This window comes from Haplochromis burtoni, unplaced genomic scaffold (assembly GCF_018398535.1).
Source record: "Haplochromis burtoni strain Fernald_Lab_line unplaced genomic scaffold, NCSU_Asbu1 Contig_136, whole genome shotgun sequence".
NCBI lineage: Eukaryota > Metazoa > Chordata > Actinopteri > Cichliformes > Cichlidae > Haplochromis > Haplochromis burtoni.
Genome location: NW_024582497.1, coordinates 339,695 through 357,292, shown reverse-complemented (window position 1 = coordinate 357,292; position 17,598 = coordinate 339,695). Strand labels below are relative to the sequence as shown.

Below are 17,598 nucleotides of genomic sequence, written 5' to 3'. Positions count from 1 at the left end.
CATACTGGTATTCTTCAAAATGCAATCCTCTCTTCTACAAATGGCTTTCATGTGAGCGCCGTGATTAAACATGATGAATTTCACTACCGACAGAACGAGAAAGTCTTGATTGGATCTGCAGTGTTTCAGAATGAAGAGTATTTAATGACCACGTGCTTGAAGCCACAAATATTCACGGCTATTTTAGGTTCTCACTGGGCTTAGTCGAGGTTAGTGAAAGATTGTAGTTCATTAAAAACAAAGTGAACACAAAGACACCCAAAAAAGGACGTGTTTACTTTTACATTTAGTCAAAGGACAAGCTACAAAAACGCAGCAGAGACATTAAACAATCAGGTAGCAATTACATCTCACTGCAAGCGTGTCTGGCAACAAGAAACAGTCGAATTAAAACACAACCGTCACGCCAATTTACCGACAGATAAACGGCTTCAGAGGCGACTCCCATCAGTTTCTGTTACAGAGAGCATCGACATCAAGCCCGCTCCTTCAGAAGCGCTCTATTCATTTGCAGCCATGAAGCGACAGGAACTGTCACATCAGATATGCCAGCTCAGCGTCAAATTACTCATAAAAACTTCTTCAACAACCGGCTCCTTACACTGAATCCTCACCACCTGCAGTACTAATGAAATACAGTACCTATGTTAAGATGGTGTAATGTCTGCGCTTATTACTGTCACCTTCCCACTGTAGCATCCACTCATTAGCTGCCGCAGCAAATGAATTATACCTCACAGCTATGCTTTTTGCTGCTTTAACACGGGGTCTGGAGCAGCACGTTAGTCCCCTCACTATGCAGTTAATGCCGTAATCATTTACAGCATGAGAGGGGCCAGGGCACCGGCAGGTAGAGAGAGTAATTTGGACGCTGGTGGTTTAATTTGGATTTTGCGAAACGGCGCCATAAAATGGAAAAGAGGGGAAAAAAGAAAAGGTTTCATCTCGTAGCAAAGCAGCAGAAGCAGCAGCAGGCATTGCTATAACCTTTACTTCCTCATGTCAGGTCACCAATCAGAGAGCAGCCTTCTGAGATGAGCCCATGCACTGTCATTACTGTGCCAGTCACTGACACTCCTCTCACCCTCCGACCACCCACGGTGCCCAGCACCTTAATAAATAATTCATAGGCAAAGGAACATGTGAAGGGCACATGCTCAGTCAGGGCTTTGCTTTCCATTTGTTTCACATGACTGACACACAAAGAAGACACATTGCCTTTTTTCAAGCATATTTGCGATGCAAGTTTTCAGAACCGGACTGAGATGCATCGTTACGCGTAACGGCGTACGAACGAACTCACCTTCAGCACGCGGGCTACGTGAAGACACGCTTCTTTGTTCTGCCGCACACTTCTCCTAAGGTGGAGCGCGCTGACCCACGTCATCGCTGTGGAATTGTAAAACACGACAGGCGCGGCGAGTTGCGTTTTGCATTCGCCGCACAGACGGCACGCCGAGGCCATTTTATGCGCGGTTATGAAGCAGAGTCGGGGTGCATATTTCATCAACACCTCCTGACAGATATGAATCAGGGCTGATGTCGAACCCAAATCAGTATTCTGTTAACAGCTCACTTGTGCCTCATTAACGACTGGGCTAGATGTTGCCATGACTACCCAGCAGAAAGGCCATCGGGGGTTCACAGTGTCAGCTCCCCACTCCCCATCACTTTAACCCTCTCCTCAGACACACAAGAGTCATTACCCCTTGATAGCGCGTGGGCTGTTAAGTGCAGGGACCATATATCATAAAAACATTAGGAACAGATATATATATTTATATATAGGTCTTTCATTTCTTATATCAGTGAGGGTGTTATATAAATGAATTCCTGTATCTGCCTGGCTGTCAGAGTGGGCTGCACTAGTGTACTATTGTATGATCCTGCGGGCTGCCATGTTTCCAGGTAAAGAGGGCCCCTCTCTTCACTAATGGCACTCCAGCGAATGACCTTGACAGCTTGAAAACGAGCACATTAAGTAGAACACTTAAATGTATAATTATGCACTTGTTCCAGTGGAACTGTCGCTGCTCTGTAGGTTAAATCATTATGGCTTAGATAAGATGAAACAAATAAATAATTAAAATAAATACTTTTTTTTTTTTTTTTTACCCGCTCTCTCTCTCTCTCTCCCCCACAACTGCCTATCAAAACAATTAAGGGATTGGCTTTGATATGAACACATGAAAGGGAGCATCCCTGCACTCATTAAGTGAGCGCATAAAAATATAGAAGAGCGGAGCAACAAACAGTCATTAGTCTTTTTGCCACGCGTGGAAATGCAGCGCACCTACTTTCCACGTGACGGGTCGACTATTATGCATTAACGCTGAACTCTCTTGCAACAAGAAACTTTGCAAATAATTTTAAAAAAGGGGAAATATTAGCTCTAGAAAAAGGTGAGAGTTCTTCAAAAGGATCGGCCTGCTGTAAATGTAACCCAGGTGCGATGTCGAGCGTACGGAGACATTGTAATGCCGCTAAGTTCTAACAATAAACAAGTTATATTTGCTCGCATATAAGCGAACCACCTGCAGCAGCACGGTGGGTGTTGAAGGACTAAACACTATGCCATAACATTAGTGAGAAAATATCGTTTTATGCATAATGCCAAGTCTATATCGAGCCAAAATTTAAGAGGGAATCCGCGACTTGAACGAAGCAAAGCGGCTGAAAGGCCGTTTTTATAAGAGTTATTTGTGTTTATTAGTCTGTGGCGACAATGTGTGTTTGTGCTGTACGGATATCCTATTGATCTAGCCCACCCACTGCCTCCCAAAATTAAACTGTTGATGTAAGCAACACAATTTGTAACAATGCAAATTATACAAAATGTAATCTTGGGGAAAGCAGCCTTTACAGTTTACACTGGGTTCAGTACTGCCAAAGGGCTGGAGCTGTGAAACTGCTGCATTTATAATAATGTTGATTCATTTTTGTTGTCCTCCATATATACATACAGAGAGAGAGAGTATGTCTAGGTGGAGGCTTAAAACCAAACTTTAATGAACTTAACAAACCATTTCCCATGAGACCTAGCCAGTTAAATGTCACCAGTTCAACAGAACAAGGACATGGGTGAGCTGAATATTGAGTGCGTTAAACATATAAACAACATCTTAAACCCATTAACGTCAAGTGTATCATATTTGGTAGATGAGTTTTTGTGAGCGTTGAGACCTCTACATCATCAGTGTGATTTTTTCCCCCACATAAAATGTAAATAAAGAGTACAATAAAGCAGTAAATGTAGTAGAAATGATTATTTTTAAATACACATTTTCAGTTGGTTGAATAAAGACAAGTTTCAAAAAATTAGACTTTTCTGTCTAATATTTCATGGTTCTGGCTTTGCGTGGCCATGAGGATGTGTGTGGTTATTATAGATGTGGAGGATGTAGGTTATGTCTATGTGCATGCTGCTCCTCTGCAGCCTTTTTGTTGGAGGTAACGTTAAAAATTCAACTAGAGTCACTAAAATTCTGAATCCTAACATTTCTCACGAACACGTTACACAGATTTGTGAAATCTTTAAAAAAAAAAAAACTTTCCAAAAAATCAGCTAAAAGCCCCCTGAAAATGACACATTATTAGATCATATTTTCATTCGTAGCCACCAATCCAAGTAAGGTTATTTCGTCGGGAGACGACAATGTGCATCGCTCCTGTCTCGGGTCGATGTTCAGTTGCTTTGTGCTCATTTGTAATCTGCTAGTGCTCAAGTGGTTTTACAGTAATAATCTTAAAACTCCCTCATGATTGCCGTGCAATGAAATGGCCACCTATCGAGATAATTAGCGACGGTGCTTTTCTCCTGTTTATGCGTGTGCAGCGCTGCAGAAAACTACGAGTGAATAGTAATCAATCTAAAAATGAGAACGGAGCGATATGTTTTCCATCAGGACCTCATTCCTTTCTAATGCTTCTAAAAAGACGTGGCGCTTTTCAGCTGTATTCATGAAGAACCGACTCTTATCGATCCACTGAGCATGTTTCATATTACCATGGTCGTATGAAAAGAGTGGCCTCTCCTTTCTTAGGTTTGTGCTAATAAATTTGCTCAAACTAGTGCCTGAAGGCATTTGAATAGCTGCATTTTTTTTGTCAGTATCTGGGAAGATTTTCCTCCATAACGTTCTGGTGATCTTTTGTGTGGTCAACATGGGGTCACGTAAGCGAGCCTAGCCACAGGTGTGAGAAAACGCTAGCCCGAGAAAACGCCACTCTGGAAGCGGCATACGTACGTCTGCCGCATACCGGCACAAACAGCCGCCCTATTTGTATTTTTCACGGTGGCCAGCACATCCCACTCTCTCTGGGGTTGCTCTGCGCTGTCATTTCAACTGCCTGGCTCCTTCGCAGTGGGCATACACAGTCATTCACTGTGGTTTCAATGTTGCTAGGCTACCTCACTTCTCCACTGTTTTCTGTTTGAAAATCTACTGTTCAATAAAGCAGTTCAAGGGAGACCTGTGGGTTTGAATACTGAGCGATATGAACCAGCAGGAGTAACTGACAACACTAATAGCCTTTTTTTTTCTCTTCCCCCCGTTTCACAATACTCTTTCTTTTTCTCCCTCGACTCGATAGCACACTAGCACAATCTGCGCCTACCTCTACAGCCCATGCATCGGCTTCAATCATAATATTCATATAGTGCAACATTTATAACCTTTCCTTATTACATTTCCCTATTTTGAAAGTGTGAGCCTGAGTCATAGGTGTGGTGTAAATCTTCCCTTTGTAGTCTTCCACTGTTCTTTTATGGCTTGTCTGCTTATAGTCGCCCAGCAGCGTGTCTAGGAGTTATTATTATTCTTGTTTTGTCTATCCTGTTTTCAGCTTTGGATGTTGGGCGCATTCCAAGCTTGGACTGTCAAACACAGCGTGTTTCCAAGGGCAAAGGGTGAGCAAGCAAGCTGCTCGCCGGCCCCTGCAATGCTTTTTTGTTCCCTCCCTCCCCGTGTGCTTTCAATGATGATGAGTGTAGAGCGGTCTGACCCCGGCACAATAGAAGGCCCAGCTCCTTGAACTTTGCGGGGCAACATACGCTGGCCCCCATGACCCTGACTGCGTGGCCACCTGATTTCCCCGGAGTCCCAAAACAAAAACTCATTGGATGACCCCTCGACTGATCCCGTCCTCCTTCGCAGATACATTTAAATCATCCCATCCTCCTCTGTCTGCAGGAAAACGCATCTTTATTAATAAGACACCATCACTCCCTTAATGCATTTTCTTCCTCTTTTGGTTTTGTGTGGCCACACGTTTCAAATCTTTACTAGGATTTGTGGTTTTTTTACATTGTTTAGAATCTTTTATTGCATTTGGCACAAATTGTTTAATGTTAAGAAATTAGTTTGTGTTTGTTGGTACCACTACAGCTCAATCTGTTTCCGTGTGGTTTAAAGGCACCTTCATAAAAATTTCTGATTTATTACAGCCTGACATTGTGATGACGGCATACCTTCCAGAGATGGGTTTTCTGTAACTGTTGCGGATATAAAGAAAAACAGGGGGGGGTTTAAACATTAGGCTAACTGCTTAAATGTTGACAAAGCACTTTGTGGAAACTATTAAAAGTTAAATATGTTTAATGCAGTAAAAGGCTAAAGCTTGAAGGAATCTTTGGTCCTGATTCCAGTTTTATCAGCAGCATGAAATTAGAAAACAACAAAAGAAGCTGCTAGTTTCCCAACACAATCAATTCTGTTCAATCCATTTTAATTTTTATATCGTCAAATAACAACAAAAATCGCCTCGTGTCACTTTATACTGTAATCATAGAGAGACAGAAGCTCAACAATGAGATGACCCCTTATAAGGAAGCACTAGGTGACAGTGGGAAGGAAAAACTCCCTTTTAACAGGAAGAAACCTCCGGTAGAACCAGGGAGGGGCAGCCGCCTGGAGCAGTGGGGCAGACTGACTTAAAAATGGTAAATGAACTTATTTAGCGCCTTTCTACTTGATTTGAGCGCTCAAAGCACATTCTACTACGAGTCTGATTCACCCCGTCACACACATTATTTGATCTGCTATCTAACAAACGCACTCAGATAAACGTACTCAGTCCACTCAGGGTTCGGTATCTTGCCCACGGATACTTCGACACATGGATCAATCCACCGACCTTCAAATAGATAGATAACCTGCTTGACCACCTGAGGCACCAAATAGCTCATCACTGAGGGAAAACTAAACTACCTGGTTTACTTAGGCCTCAGTGACACAGGCCCAGAGCCTGTGAGTGAGAGTGTCTCAGACTGCTTGCACACATCTTCTGTGCTCAGTATAGATGACTTCTGTAATCTGCTAGTAACCACAGCAATCACTAAGAGATTTTTGGTGCAGAACCCGCTTTGCAATCGATTTCACTACCCAGCAACTACTCGCCAACTGGTTGGGAATACACAATTTTCCCCCGTGACCCGTGCGACTGGGGCCTTGGGTCAGCACTAACTGGATGACACAGCAGGACAATAACCTTAAACATTAAAGCAACTCTAGCACACAATTATTTTCAACAAAGAAAATCTGTGTTTTGGAGCGGTCCAGTCAGAGCCCAGACATCCAGCCATTCACACCAGACACACTAAGAATATGGCTAAACTGAAGCAGTTCTCTAAGGAAGAACGGTCCAAATTTCCTCCCACGTTGTAAGGAGTGATCTCAATACCACATTGGCTTTTTGGAAATTAATGTGACATGCTGGTGACAATATGATCAATGTTCTGTTTGTTAACACAGTATTAATTCTCTGCATGTGGTGTTTCTCCATCAAACAAATTGTAACGGCAGTGCTTGCAATACCTCACATAAGCACAGAGGTAGCAAGAGATCTGCCCGCGTGCGTCTCTGTTTGGACTTTTCCAGAAGCATTTAGCAGCTCTGCATTTGCTGTCTTGTCAATGTACCTAGCATGTCTGCCCTTTGAGGAGGAGGGCGGGGGTGGGTACTGCGGGGACATTATGAAGATGGACGACGCTGTCACGTTGGGATAGTGTTTGTAGCAATGCAAGCATTTTCTCCTATTCTATTATCATTATCATGGCTGATGTTAGTGTTACAATAGCCATTTCAGGAAGCGCTTGTGACGCCGAGGCCGAAAGGCAGGAAAGCTAAATGGAAAACAGAGATATTGGAATTCAAGAGGTGAATATGTGTTGTATAATATCTGCGTTTACAGATAATTGGAAGCACAGAGTGACTGCTGTGCCTTATGAAATCTTTGGCAGTGTGTGGCCACAATATAAGAGCGAGCAGCTGCAAAAGAAAGCGTTGCCAGGTTGATTTATTGTTCCTCGCAAACATTTGTGTAGTTAATGGTCTAACGCCAAGCTATGCTGCAAAACCAAGCATGAAGGAAGGTTAAGGCTCAGGGTACAATTTCAACTTTTATGAGCCGTGACACACTTCGCAAACTGTGCAGGCCGTGAGCCGTAATCGAAATTCGGCAGCGGCGCCATCAATTTAATGCCGCGGAAACGTAACACGACTAATCCAAATTAGTCAAAAAATCGTACGAGCGAGTATTAGCAATGTCATCGCCAGGGCAGCCACGCTTCCAGTGGGAGGCCGCGCATGGTAATGCTGTTTCTCTGACACCACCGCCACCTCTTCTCTGTCTCACATGGTTGTCCTTTAGGATGCTGGAGCAGGTGTGATAAATGCTGCCGTTTAAATCAAAGCACTCCCCTCTCCCTCCTCACCCCCTCTGGGGAGAAAGAGGAGGCCTCCATGCAGATTGATATCAGGAGGCCCGGCCACATCCTGCAAGGCCTGACTGATGGTCTGTCTGGATAAAAAAATGAACTTTATACCCACCATGCGAGCTATGATTCATGTGCCTCCCCTCCCCCTTGCCTCAGCTGAAAGCAGTCCACCTTCACTACACGCACTCTGGAAACAGTATAGTACATCATATAGAGCCGCACAGCCCGCCTACACCCAGAAAATACCAATGAGGTACATGTGATAACAACTTATATTAAGCTAGCATTATTATTTTTCTCTGACTTCTATGGAAAAATCCAACATTGTGTTTAGTCTTAGTCATCAGTGTGAAAAAACGCTGGAATGTGGGGAAAAAATAAATAAATATACATTTGAAATCTGTCCCTCGAGTCCTGTTTGGCAGAGATTTTGGCGTGTTTGACCATTGATTTCGTTTAGTCCTTCTGCCCTTCCATACCATGATGAGTGACAGGCAGGCAGAAGCGCTGGGGTCACATTACTCACAGTTAGCATTCTGTTCTTCCTCTTTCCTGCGCTAAAAACATGGTGAAGCATTGCACTTTACGCTCCAAAAGTGAGCATAGTGTGGGAGTTGATGGTGGAAAAAAAGAAAAGAAGAAGAAGAAAACAGCTCTGCTTTAGATTCCAATTAATTTTCCACCTGAAAGGGGAAAAAAACCCCACTGTATCTGCACGGAAGAATAATTGCAGTTAAATTATCTCGAGTCTTACTTCAAGTTGGGCCCTAATGGCATCGCATCTCAAAGCAGACAAAATGTTTTGACTCTGTGTCGCAAATTTTCCACGGCCATTTTAGACCTTTTTATTATCCGTCCGCAAAACAAGTTGTTAGTCTGTGTGGTCGCTGAGTGGAAAAAAACACCAGCGCAACTCGGTCTTCCTCTTAGGGGAGGAGCTGACGTGGATCATAAAAGCTTTTTGCATAGGTGTCAGTGTGGATGGAATAGGTTTTCCATAATTGCAGCCTATAAAAGTGTCGGGTGACGGACAGCCAAGGCTAATGAGAGAGTGGAAAAGGACAGTGAGGCGACATCCCATAATTATCACCTCAAATCAAAAATTCATAAGAGAAGAAAAAGTAAGTAAATAAACAGGAAAAAACCATCCGTTTGATGTATGCTTTCTTTTTTCTTCTTGTTTTTGACAGAGATGTTACGGTGAAGAGAAAGGTGAGGTGATGTGGTCGCCGAAGCGAAACTAATGACTGAATAACAGCCAGCGTTTAAAGTCACACGCAAGATAAAAATACAATCAAGCAGTAGATATTTCACTGGTATATACTGCTTAACAGCAGATAGATCTCCAAAGAATCAAAATAAAAACGTTTATGACAATTAAAGGTGCATTTCAGTGGGGACTTGAGTGGCTTCTTTCATAGCACACGGCCTTCTTGATGCACACCTGTGTCCAACAGTTGACAAAGACATTCCCCAAGGGTAAGGTAAAAGAACAGAATGTAAACCTTTTGATGAAATTGAAACCCTTGGAGGCTGAGGAAATATAACCCCACCAGTCTATGAAAGCTGCTCCGTTTTGTCATTGATCAAAAAGTATTAAAAATATAATAAAGATCTGTTAGTGACTGATTAAAGGTCATACGAAGCTAACAGAGATTGAATAACAATAAAAAAGAATCAATAGTGCAAATATTGGTCTAAGGGTAACTTCATATGAGCACTGTAACAATGATTAAAGAGCTTTCTGGGGAGTGCAGGGGTGGGATTTGTTTCAGGTCGAATCGTGAAATGAACAATGCTGTCACTGAATTTATCTAATTGGTATAAATAAGACAAAATGCCCTTCTTGGCTTTTAGTGCATGATGAAAGCCCAGGGGAGGGAAAATGTATGTGAATTGTACTAGAAGTGCTTTGTGGCTTCATATTAAAATATTGACTATGCTCTGCTATAGAATCTCAGGCCACAGTACTCAGAGTACTGCTAAGCGCTTTGGAAAGATGTCGTTCTATAAACTGTCTTTAATTTTTTCCCCACCTGATCCCAGACATACCCCGGCTGGTCAGTGATTGGGATTTTAACTGTGTGCACAAAAGAAACAGTGATTGAGGTACTTACCCTAATGAGACCTCTACTCCTGCCGTGCTCTTTTGTGTAACTTGATTGAATGGGCACAGGGTATAAGTATACCTGCAGAGACAAAATGAAAACCAAAACGTACTCACTAAACTGTAGATTTTAGCTGGTCCCAGATAAAAGTTCAAGTTGGTAACCATCACAGTTCTCAGGACCATTCTACATCAGGGCAAATACTCCTTAGGACAAAAGGAACCTTTGAGTGATGTACTATCATGGCATAAGCAAAGATATTGGTGCAACACCGGCAACCACCATATATACAAAAGAAATTAGCAAGGACATTTTGAAAGCACTCTGGACGATGTTACATTTTATGCAAAAAATAGCTCTAAAGATCTAGAGGTTTTCTAGTAAAGTCCAGGCTTTATTAAGGGTTTATTTTGACTTATCAAAGGAAAAAAACAAATGGCAGCATTTTCTGTGAACTACGTGGGATAGATGAAGATGAACAAAGATTATAAAACAATAAAAGACCACAGCAACCAAAGAATATCTGACCAATTATGGATGATGGTAATATCAGCACAAATTATCTGTAAGTCAGGTTTTTGGAGGTTATCAGGAGCAGCAGCAGGAGCTGTAGTGTACCCCTAGGAAGCATCTGTCAAAGGTTAGTAAGTCCTTGTATCCTTGTATAAAAGACAGTACAGGTGCTCTTTTTATAATATACTTCACAGTGTCTACTAACAATGGACAAAAACATTTCAACTATAAGCTGCCATCAGTCCAACTTCAGACAAACAACAAAAACCCAGCACACTGTTACCGTATATAACATTGTATATTTAGCAATGTAGAGAAAATAGTGAGATGTTATTATAAAAGAGCACAAAGTCAGTGCCATTAGCCACACGTCCATTTCCAGTTAAATTGTTTTGCTGAAACCGCACACAAAAAGTACAGAACTCTGAACCCGGTGTTATCTCACTTACATAGCTGTACATAGCTGCTGCTGTACATACTGCCAGCTAGCTAATATGCTGGCATTAGCATACTCACTTGCAGTGTGAAATGAAACAAAGTCCCATAGGGAATGCAATTCTCGGGGGCCCACCTCAGTGGACAGTTACCCTCATGAAGCCCTTGAGGGTGCATATATCTAATTTGGTAAGTTGTTCATGGGCGCAGCCAACATACTCAACCCTGCTGCTCAACCCACAAATGCATTTTCCTTATGTGGCACCATTCAAGGGGAAATAAACAGGTCTTCCAACCGTATAACATTTATTGCCAAGAAGTGTTGTTAAAACAAAGAAACCATTGACCAAACTTTTGTGCCAAGTTTAGTTGAACATTTAGCATGTACTCCAGTAGCTGGTGGAGACTAAACCTCTCTGGATGCTATCTTGTCTGGTCTGTCCTGGCTCAATGGCTCAATGGCTCCCCACAGTGACAAAAGATGCCACTATCATCACTAATCTACTAACAAACTGATCAAAGACAATCATGGTGAAACTTACAGGAGAAAAGCCGGCCTGGTTTGCTTCTTTGACATCCGAACTATTACAGTGGCTGTTATGAGAGGATGCCCACAGTCGAAACAAGAGGAGAGACAATGAGTGAGGGAGGGTGGAGAGAACGAAAATGGCTATGGTGTAAAAAAAAATAGACGTGGGCTGGGAAGTGTAAGGGCGACGAAGAACCGTGTGCGAGAATAGGAAGATGAAAGAAATGAAAACGATGAACATCAGAGACAGCGGGGCAGAAAAGAGGTAAGTGATTGGCTGTCGAGTTCATTTGCTCTTATTTACACTTGCTTGCGGATTGAATTAAATACGGCTCATTTTTGAGACTTTTATTTAGTCATTCATCCTTTCATGTCTGCCCTGTATTTCACTGCTCAAACATAAGGAGAAAAAATAACGAGCATCTGCAGCATTACTATGATGTCGGCAAGAAATGCAGCCCCACATGTCTCAACAACTCTTGGATTGACTGCAATGGAATTTGGTACATTTATGGTGCATTCATGCAGTGGTGATAATACTTTGTGTTGCAAAATATTGCCTCATTTTTTATTTCTTGGCTGACACAGGGACCTCTGCATAAAGGGAAGCACACAACACTCAAGCTTTACATTAAATGAGATTTATTTATAAGGGTCTATATGCACAGCAGGATCAAGAGTGAGTCAACAAGAGGTCAGACTTAGTGAAGGAAACAATGTTTTGTGATTGAGTTTGAAATTAATTTAATCCTTAAGCGTTACAAAACAAACTTTGATGAAAATGTTAACCTCGATTTAGCCTTATGTACCTTCCTAGCTTACCTTTGTAAGCTAGGATGCAAAATAATGACATTCAACAATAATGCCTAGAGTGCATTTCATTCATTGGCACCTTTCTTACGCAGAATAATAAAAACTGTCTGCTTTCCAGGTATTTAGCTGCTAGTCTATTCACGCTGCAGGACTCACGGCCGATTGTAGCCCAATCATCTTTCTGCTCGCCTCCTTTAAACCAATCAGCCTTCACTCTGCATCCTTTAAATCCCACTGTTTGTCTTTCATTCTTCCTTGCAGACTCTTTTGTCCAACCCACCTCCACCAAAGCCTCCATGTGATCCCTTAATACCATCAGGGTCTAGACAGTCCTGCTCTAATTCCTATCACTTCTGGGATTTCATTCTGCTGTGATGGGCCATCAGCATCTAACCACCAAATAGCATAATTGAGTTCTGCAGATCAATAATTAATGTTCAATTCCTTCTAATGGCTTCTTTGCTTGGGATCACTGCTCTGCTGCATGATCCAGTCTGGGCCAAGCTTGAACTATTGGACACACGACCTCATATCTGACGCTACAATACTTATTATTGCATTGCAGACTGTAAGAAGCTCAAGTCCTGCAGCTGCAAAACCACCCAAATCATCACACCTCCACCATCATGCTTTACAGTCAATATGAGGTGTTTGTGCCGTGGTTTGGTTTTCGGCTGGACATCTCCACTTTGGTTTTATCTCTCCGAACGACATTGTTCCACGTCTCGTGGTTTGTTCAGATGTAGCTTTGTTGTTTTAAGGGAGAACAAGCAAACTGCCAAATCTTCTGCTCTTATGGTCACACTAATAATCAAGCAAGTGGAATGATTATCAGCACCCGGCTGCTCTAATAAAGGTCTATATATTTTTTCCCCCATGACTATGTATGACCAACACAAAGTATTTCTTTGTGCTGTTCAAAACCCACATCTTGATTTTCACTATTAACCAATCAGTATTTGACATTCTAACGTCTTCTTGATCCACTCTTTCCTGCTGTGTATACAGAACCCTGTAATGGGTCAATAGCATTGTTATTATCACAATATATTTAAAAATCACAAATGCAACATTAAATATGTTGCCACTTTACATTTTAAAATTAAAGAAATATGTTTAAAAGAGTTGTGGACTAATTTATTAAATTTTTATTTACATAGTTGTCATAAGTGCTGTAGCTGAATGCTCTGTTTGCACGCTCATATTAAACATTAGCATGTGATTATCCCAAAGTTGTATCTAGTATGGGTGTAGGCTCTGCTTCCCAGAGTTGTATCTAGTATGGGTGTAGGCTCTGCTTCCCAGAGTTGTATCTAGTATGGGTGTAGGCTCTGCTTCCCAGAATCTACACCCAGAATATTCAGCTCCAAAGTCACATGAAAAGTCAGCAGGAGACCTACAACTGAATTAAGTTCAATGAGGACCTCATGTAACTGGTTTCTATCATGATCCGATAAAAGCAAAACTGACTGCCAAATAGGACAATGTGATATGTGCCAAGTAGCTTCCCATGCTAAATAAAATAATAATTAATAAATTTGAATTCCCTCTCGACATTGGCTTCATTGTTCCTTATACAAGCCAGGAGATTCATTAAGTTTGTAAAGCAGGTGTTTCAGCAACAACAAACATCCTCATCTGAACTCTGAAACAGATGGCACCTGATAGACAGAAGCACAGTGAGCACAAAGAAGGGGGTGGCGGTGGAAAAGTACGAAATGAAAACGCTATCAAATGAGTCCCAGAAGGGAGTACCCCTCTATGTCCGTACCTCTTTTCTCCCTCTCTTACCCTCAAGGCAAAGCCATCTATCCCTGTACACTTTTGCTGACACGCCATCACTGTGCCAAAAGAAATAAAAATACGGCCAGGCTATTTGTGTGTGAGGGCACTGTGATTTGACCTTGGATGCTCTTCTCCGTGTGGCAGCCTGCAAGAAAACAAAGCAGGCATAGCAACACAGAAAATGTGTCGCTGGGTAAAAAAAAAATTGATTAGAGATTAGAAATGCCGAGCAGACTGTGCTGCAGGTTGATTAGCTGCCTGTCTGCAAGACAGACACTTCACATTTTCCCATGTTATATAAATGGGACATAGCAGAAAGGTCGAAGAGGCACATTTACACAAACTGTCTCTGGCTATCCTAAGCAAATGAGCACAGTGTGACATGAAGGAGGAAGTATTCGTGAGATGGATGGGCAGTGACAAAGGCTTTGAGGAGAAGAGACTGACAGTGCTGGAAATATAAGACTAAGAAGGAGCCAGGAGAACAAAGACAGAGGGAAGGGCAAGACAGAAGGATAAAAAGAATAAAAGTGCGCAAAAGAGAGTAGGAGGGAATCAAAGTGTGCTGGTGGTGACGCTCTGCATATGAATCACCAACTGCACAGGCCTCGAATATGACAGATGATGACGTGCAACACGGGAGACTCTGAGTGGAGGATGCAAAAGAAAGAGAGAAGCAAAGGGAGAACATGATAGGTGACTAAATAAATCTTTGAAAATGATTAGAAGCAGAAAATCAGAAACGACAAGACTGATCCTCCCATTAAGGGCCTGAACTCCAACGCCCACCGCTCGATCTACGACCTTGTTCCAATGCAGCTCTGGCACTAGCCACAATAAGTTGGTAACACTGTGTCAAACTTTGGCAGGTGTTCTAGGGCCTGAAGGTACACATTTACAGAATAAATATCTTAGATGCAACCACTTAGCCCCTCAGGCTTTATTTCATGCTTCACTGGATCAGCAGGCTCAGTTCACTCATAAATCTGTTGATTTCATAAAGAAAAACTAGTTCTGTATTGAAATTCTCCCCAGTTTAACTCAATTTACATATAACACACAATCACAAAGATTAGTCTTAATGGTGGACGAATTAAGATATTCCAACCATCACACTAATAAATTAGTGAACCTTTGTATGTGATTGTCTGTTCATCTGGACAACTGGTTATTAAAACTACTTTAAACTTGCTGGTTCTATTGTTAGGGACATGACTAAGTGCATTATTGAGTGTCAGGTTGTTTGCACGATGGGTGGTCTTATTTTAGAGGGCCCTCTGTCTAATGTGCTAGGAAGTAGTTGTATTAAAGCGACAGTTGAGTGTACTGCATGATGTAGTCATCTGAGTCACAGTTTAGACCAGGCTTGGCCAACTCCAGGCCTCGAGGGCCAGCATCCTGCAGGTTTTAGATATCAACCTGGGTCAACACACTTGAATCAAATGATTAGTTCATTACCAGCATCTGGAGTACTTCAAGACATGTTGAGGAGGTAATTTAGCCATTTAAATCAGCTGTGTTGGATCGAGGACACATCTAAAACCTGCAGGACACCGGCCCTCGAGGCCTGGGTTTGGACACCACCCATTTAGACAGTAGGCTGGATTTGGCATAACGTCATCATCTTCCATGACTTAAAAAGGATGTCACCAGTTCATACAAGAAATTTTTAAAACCTGATAAAGAAATCTCCACTGGGTGACATCCACCTTTGCTAATGCTAACAGTGGGCAATGTGCTAATATTTTAAATAGCTGTATACACACTGTGTCTTGTAAGGCCTCAGTCACGTGGGCCTAGAGACCCCGGGAAATCTATGGTTGCCAGAGAAAATGTGTACCTCCCACCCAGTTGATGGCTAGTCTCGAAGAGAGCACTACACCAAAAACCTGCCTATGGCTACTATGGTTACCAGCAGATTGCCGCAGCTAGCTGTAGTTTGCAAGGAAGGAGCCGATTTGCAACCATTAATCAACTACTGTCCAGGTGCTGCACCAAATACCTCTTTCACCGAGCAACCTCTGGCAACCACACACCAAGTGCTTGGGGAGTACACATTTTTAGCTAGCAACCAGTGGTTTCCGGAAGGTCGCCGACCGGTCTCTATATTTCACAGAAAGAGTTTTAAAGAAATTCAATAATAATATATATGCTTGGAATTATTTAGAAAACACTGAAATGTTTACAAACTACCTGTGTAACCTAAATGGAGAACTTTAAGTGCCACTGTAAATTGTGTTCTGTTAAATATGCGCCTTATTTTCATGTCATTTTTGCTAAATGATTGAAGGGGAACAATTAAGCTAATAGGGCTTCACTAGCTTTGTTTCCAGATGCCTCAAAAATATGTGTTTTATCTAATTGAACTTTTTTTAACAGTAGGAAAAAAATACTTGGACTAAAACGAGGTCTGACACCCGTGCACCACCAGGAAATGCTGGATTACACCAGACTTTTTCGTATATTTCTACATTGTTGTGTCAGTTAAGTCGGTGAGCATATTCATAACAAACATCAAAAGTATGAAAAAAGCAACATTGTTAGAAACTGGAAACAACCTTTAACAATCAAATGTTAATTAGCGTTCCGAGACAATCCCTCAACTAGTTCTCACTGGGGATACGCAGGAAAAAAGGTGAGCATATTTATTCCTCAGTCCACTGAGATCCAGAGAAGAGCGAAAGTGAAGGGAGAGGAAGACAGCAATTAAGCACTTCTCCCACTAGACTGCTATGTGACGGTGTGGGTGGAGTTCACTAGAGGTGACACTGCAACACAGCAACATCAACACTAGCTACAGGTAACACTGTGTACACTCTGCTGGCATGCCAGGAGTCAAAGGTGATTCGGCAATATAAAGTGGTGTGGCTAATTGTTTATTAGCAAACTTTAAGGGAAACCAACACTATTCATCTTGATAGCATACAGCAACCTTAGGTCACAGTAAATAGAATGTGTTTCTGCAGTTGTGTAACAGGTTATGCTCTAGATAGCTTTATTTACTTGAGTCATCCTAATGTTGTTGATAATATGTGATGACAATATTTTGTCATCACACAGGACAGTGCAAAGTCTTGAGCATTCCCTCATTTCTTCATATTTTGTTAGAAAAACGAGACATAGATGCTGTGGTTTACTGAGACGTGCGTGCACAGAAAAATGCAAATAGGAGTTTGTAAAATTGTAACGAGATTGAAAGTCAATACTTGGTGTGACCAATTTTATTATTCAACACTGCCTGAACTCAAAATTTCTCGTAGCTTTCTCTCAAATCTTTTCTCTGGATGTCAGCCGCCTTTTGTTCCATTCTTTGTCAAGATGATCCCACACTGCTTCAATAATGTTGAGGTCCGGGCTCTTGGGATGCCAGCCCATGACTGATAGTGCTCCATTGTGTGTTTTTCTATCCAGTTATGCTTTTACTGCACTGGCAGTGTGTTTGAGGTTATTGTCATGTCAAAGAAAGAAGCTCTTGCCAGTCAGATTCTTTCCAGATGTTACCTTAGGTTTCTCAATATGTGACGGTACTTTTCTGCACTAATAATTCTATTAATTTCGATGAGATCTCCAGCAATCCTGGCTGAAATGCAGCCCTAAACCACGACAGAGCCTCCACCATGTTTGACAGATGGCATTTATAAAGTAATGTCAAGTGTTTGGTGGATTTATTTTTCCTGTTTCTTAGGGCTATGACTATC

General features: G+C 41.9%; 1 protein-coding gene across 2 annotated transcripts in view; it reads right to left on the bottom strand.

The window, feature by feature from the left end:
- LOC102290923 (glucosidase 2 subunit beta) overlaps positions 1 to 17,598 on the bottom strand; it is a 168,156-nt gene that overhangs the window by 9,965 nt on the left and 140,593 nt on the right. For both annotated transcript variants that reach the window (XM_042224373.1, XM_005930881.2), the window contains exon 13: positions 9,835 to 9,906. In XM_042224373.1, the coding sequence (XP_042080307.1) occupies positions 9,835 to 9,906 (72 nt within the window). The remainder of the gene's footprint in view (positions 1 to 9,834; positions 9,907 to 17,598) is intronic.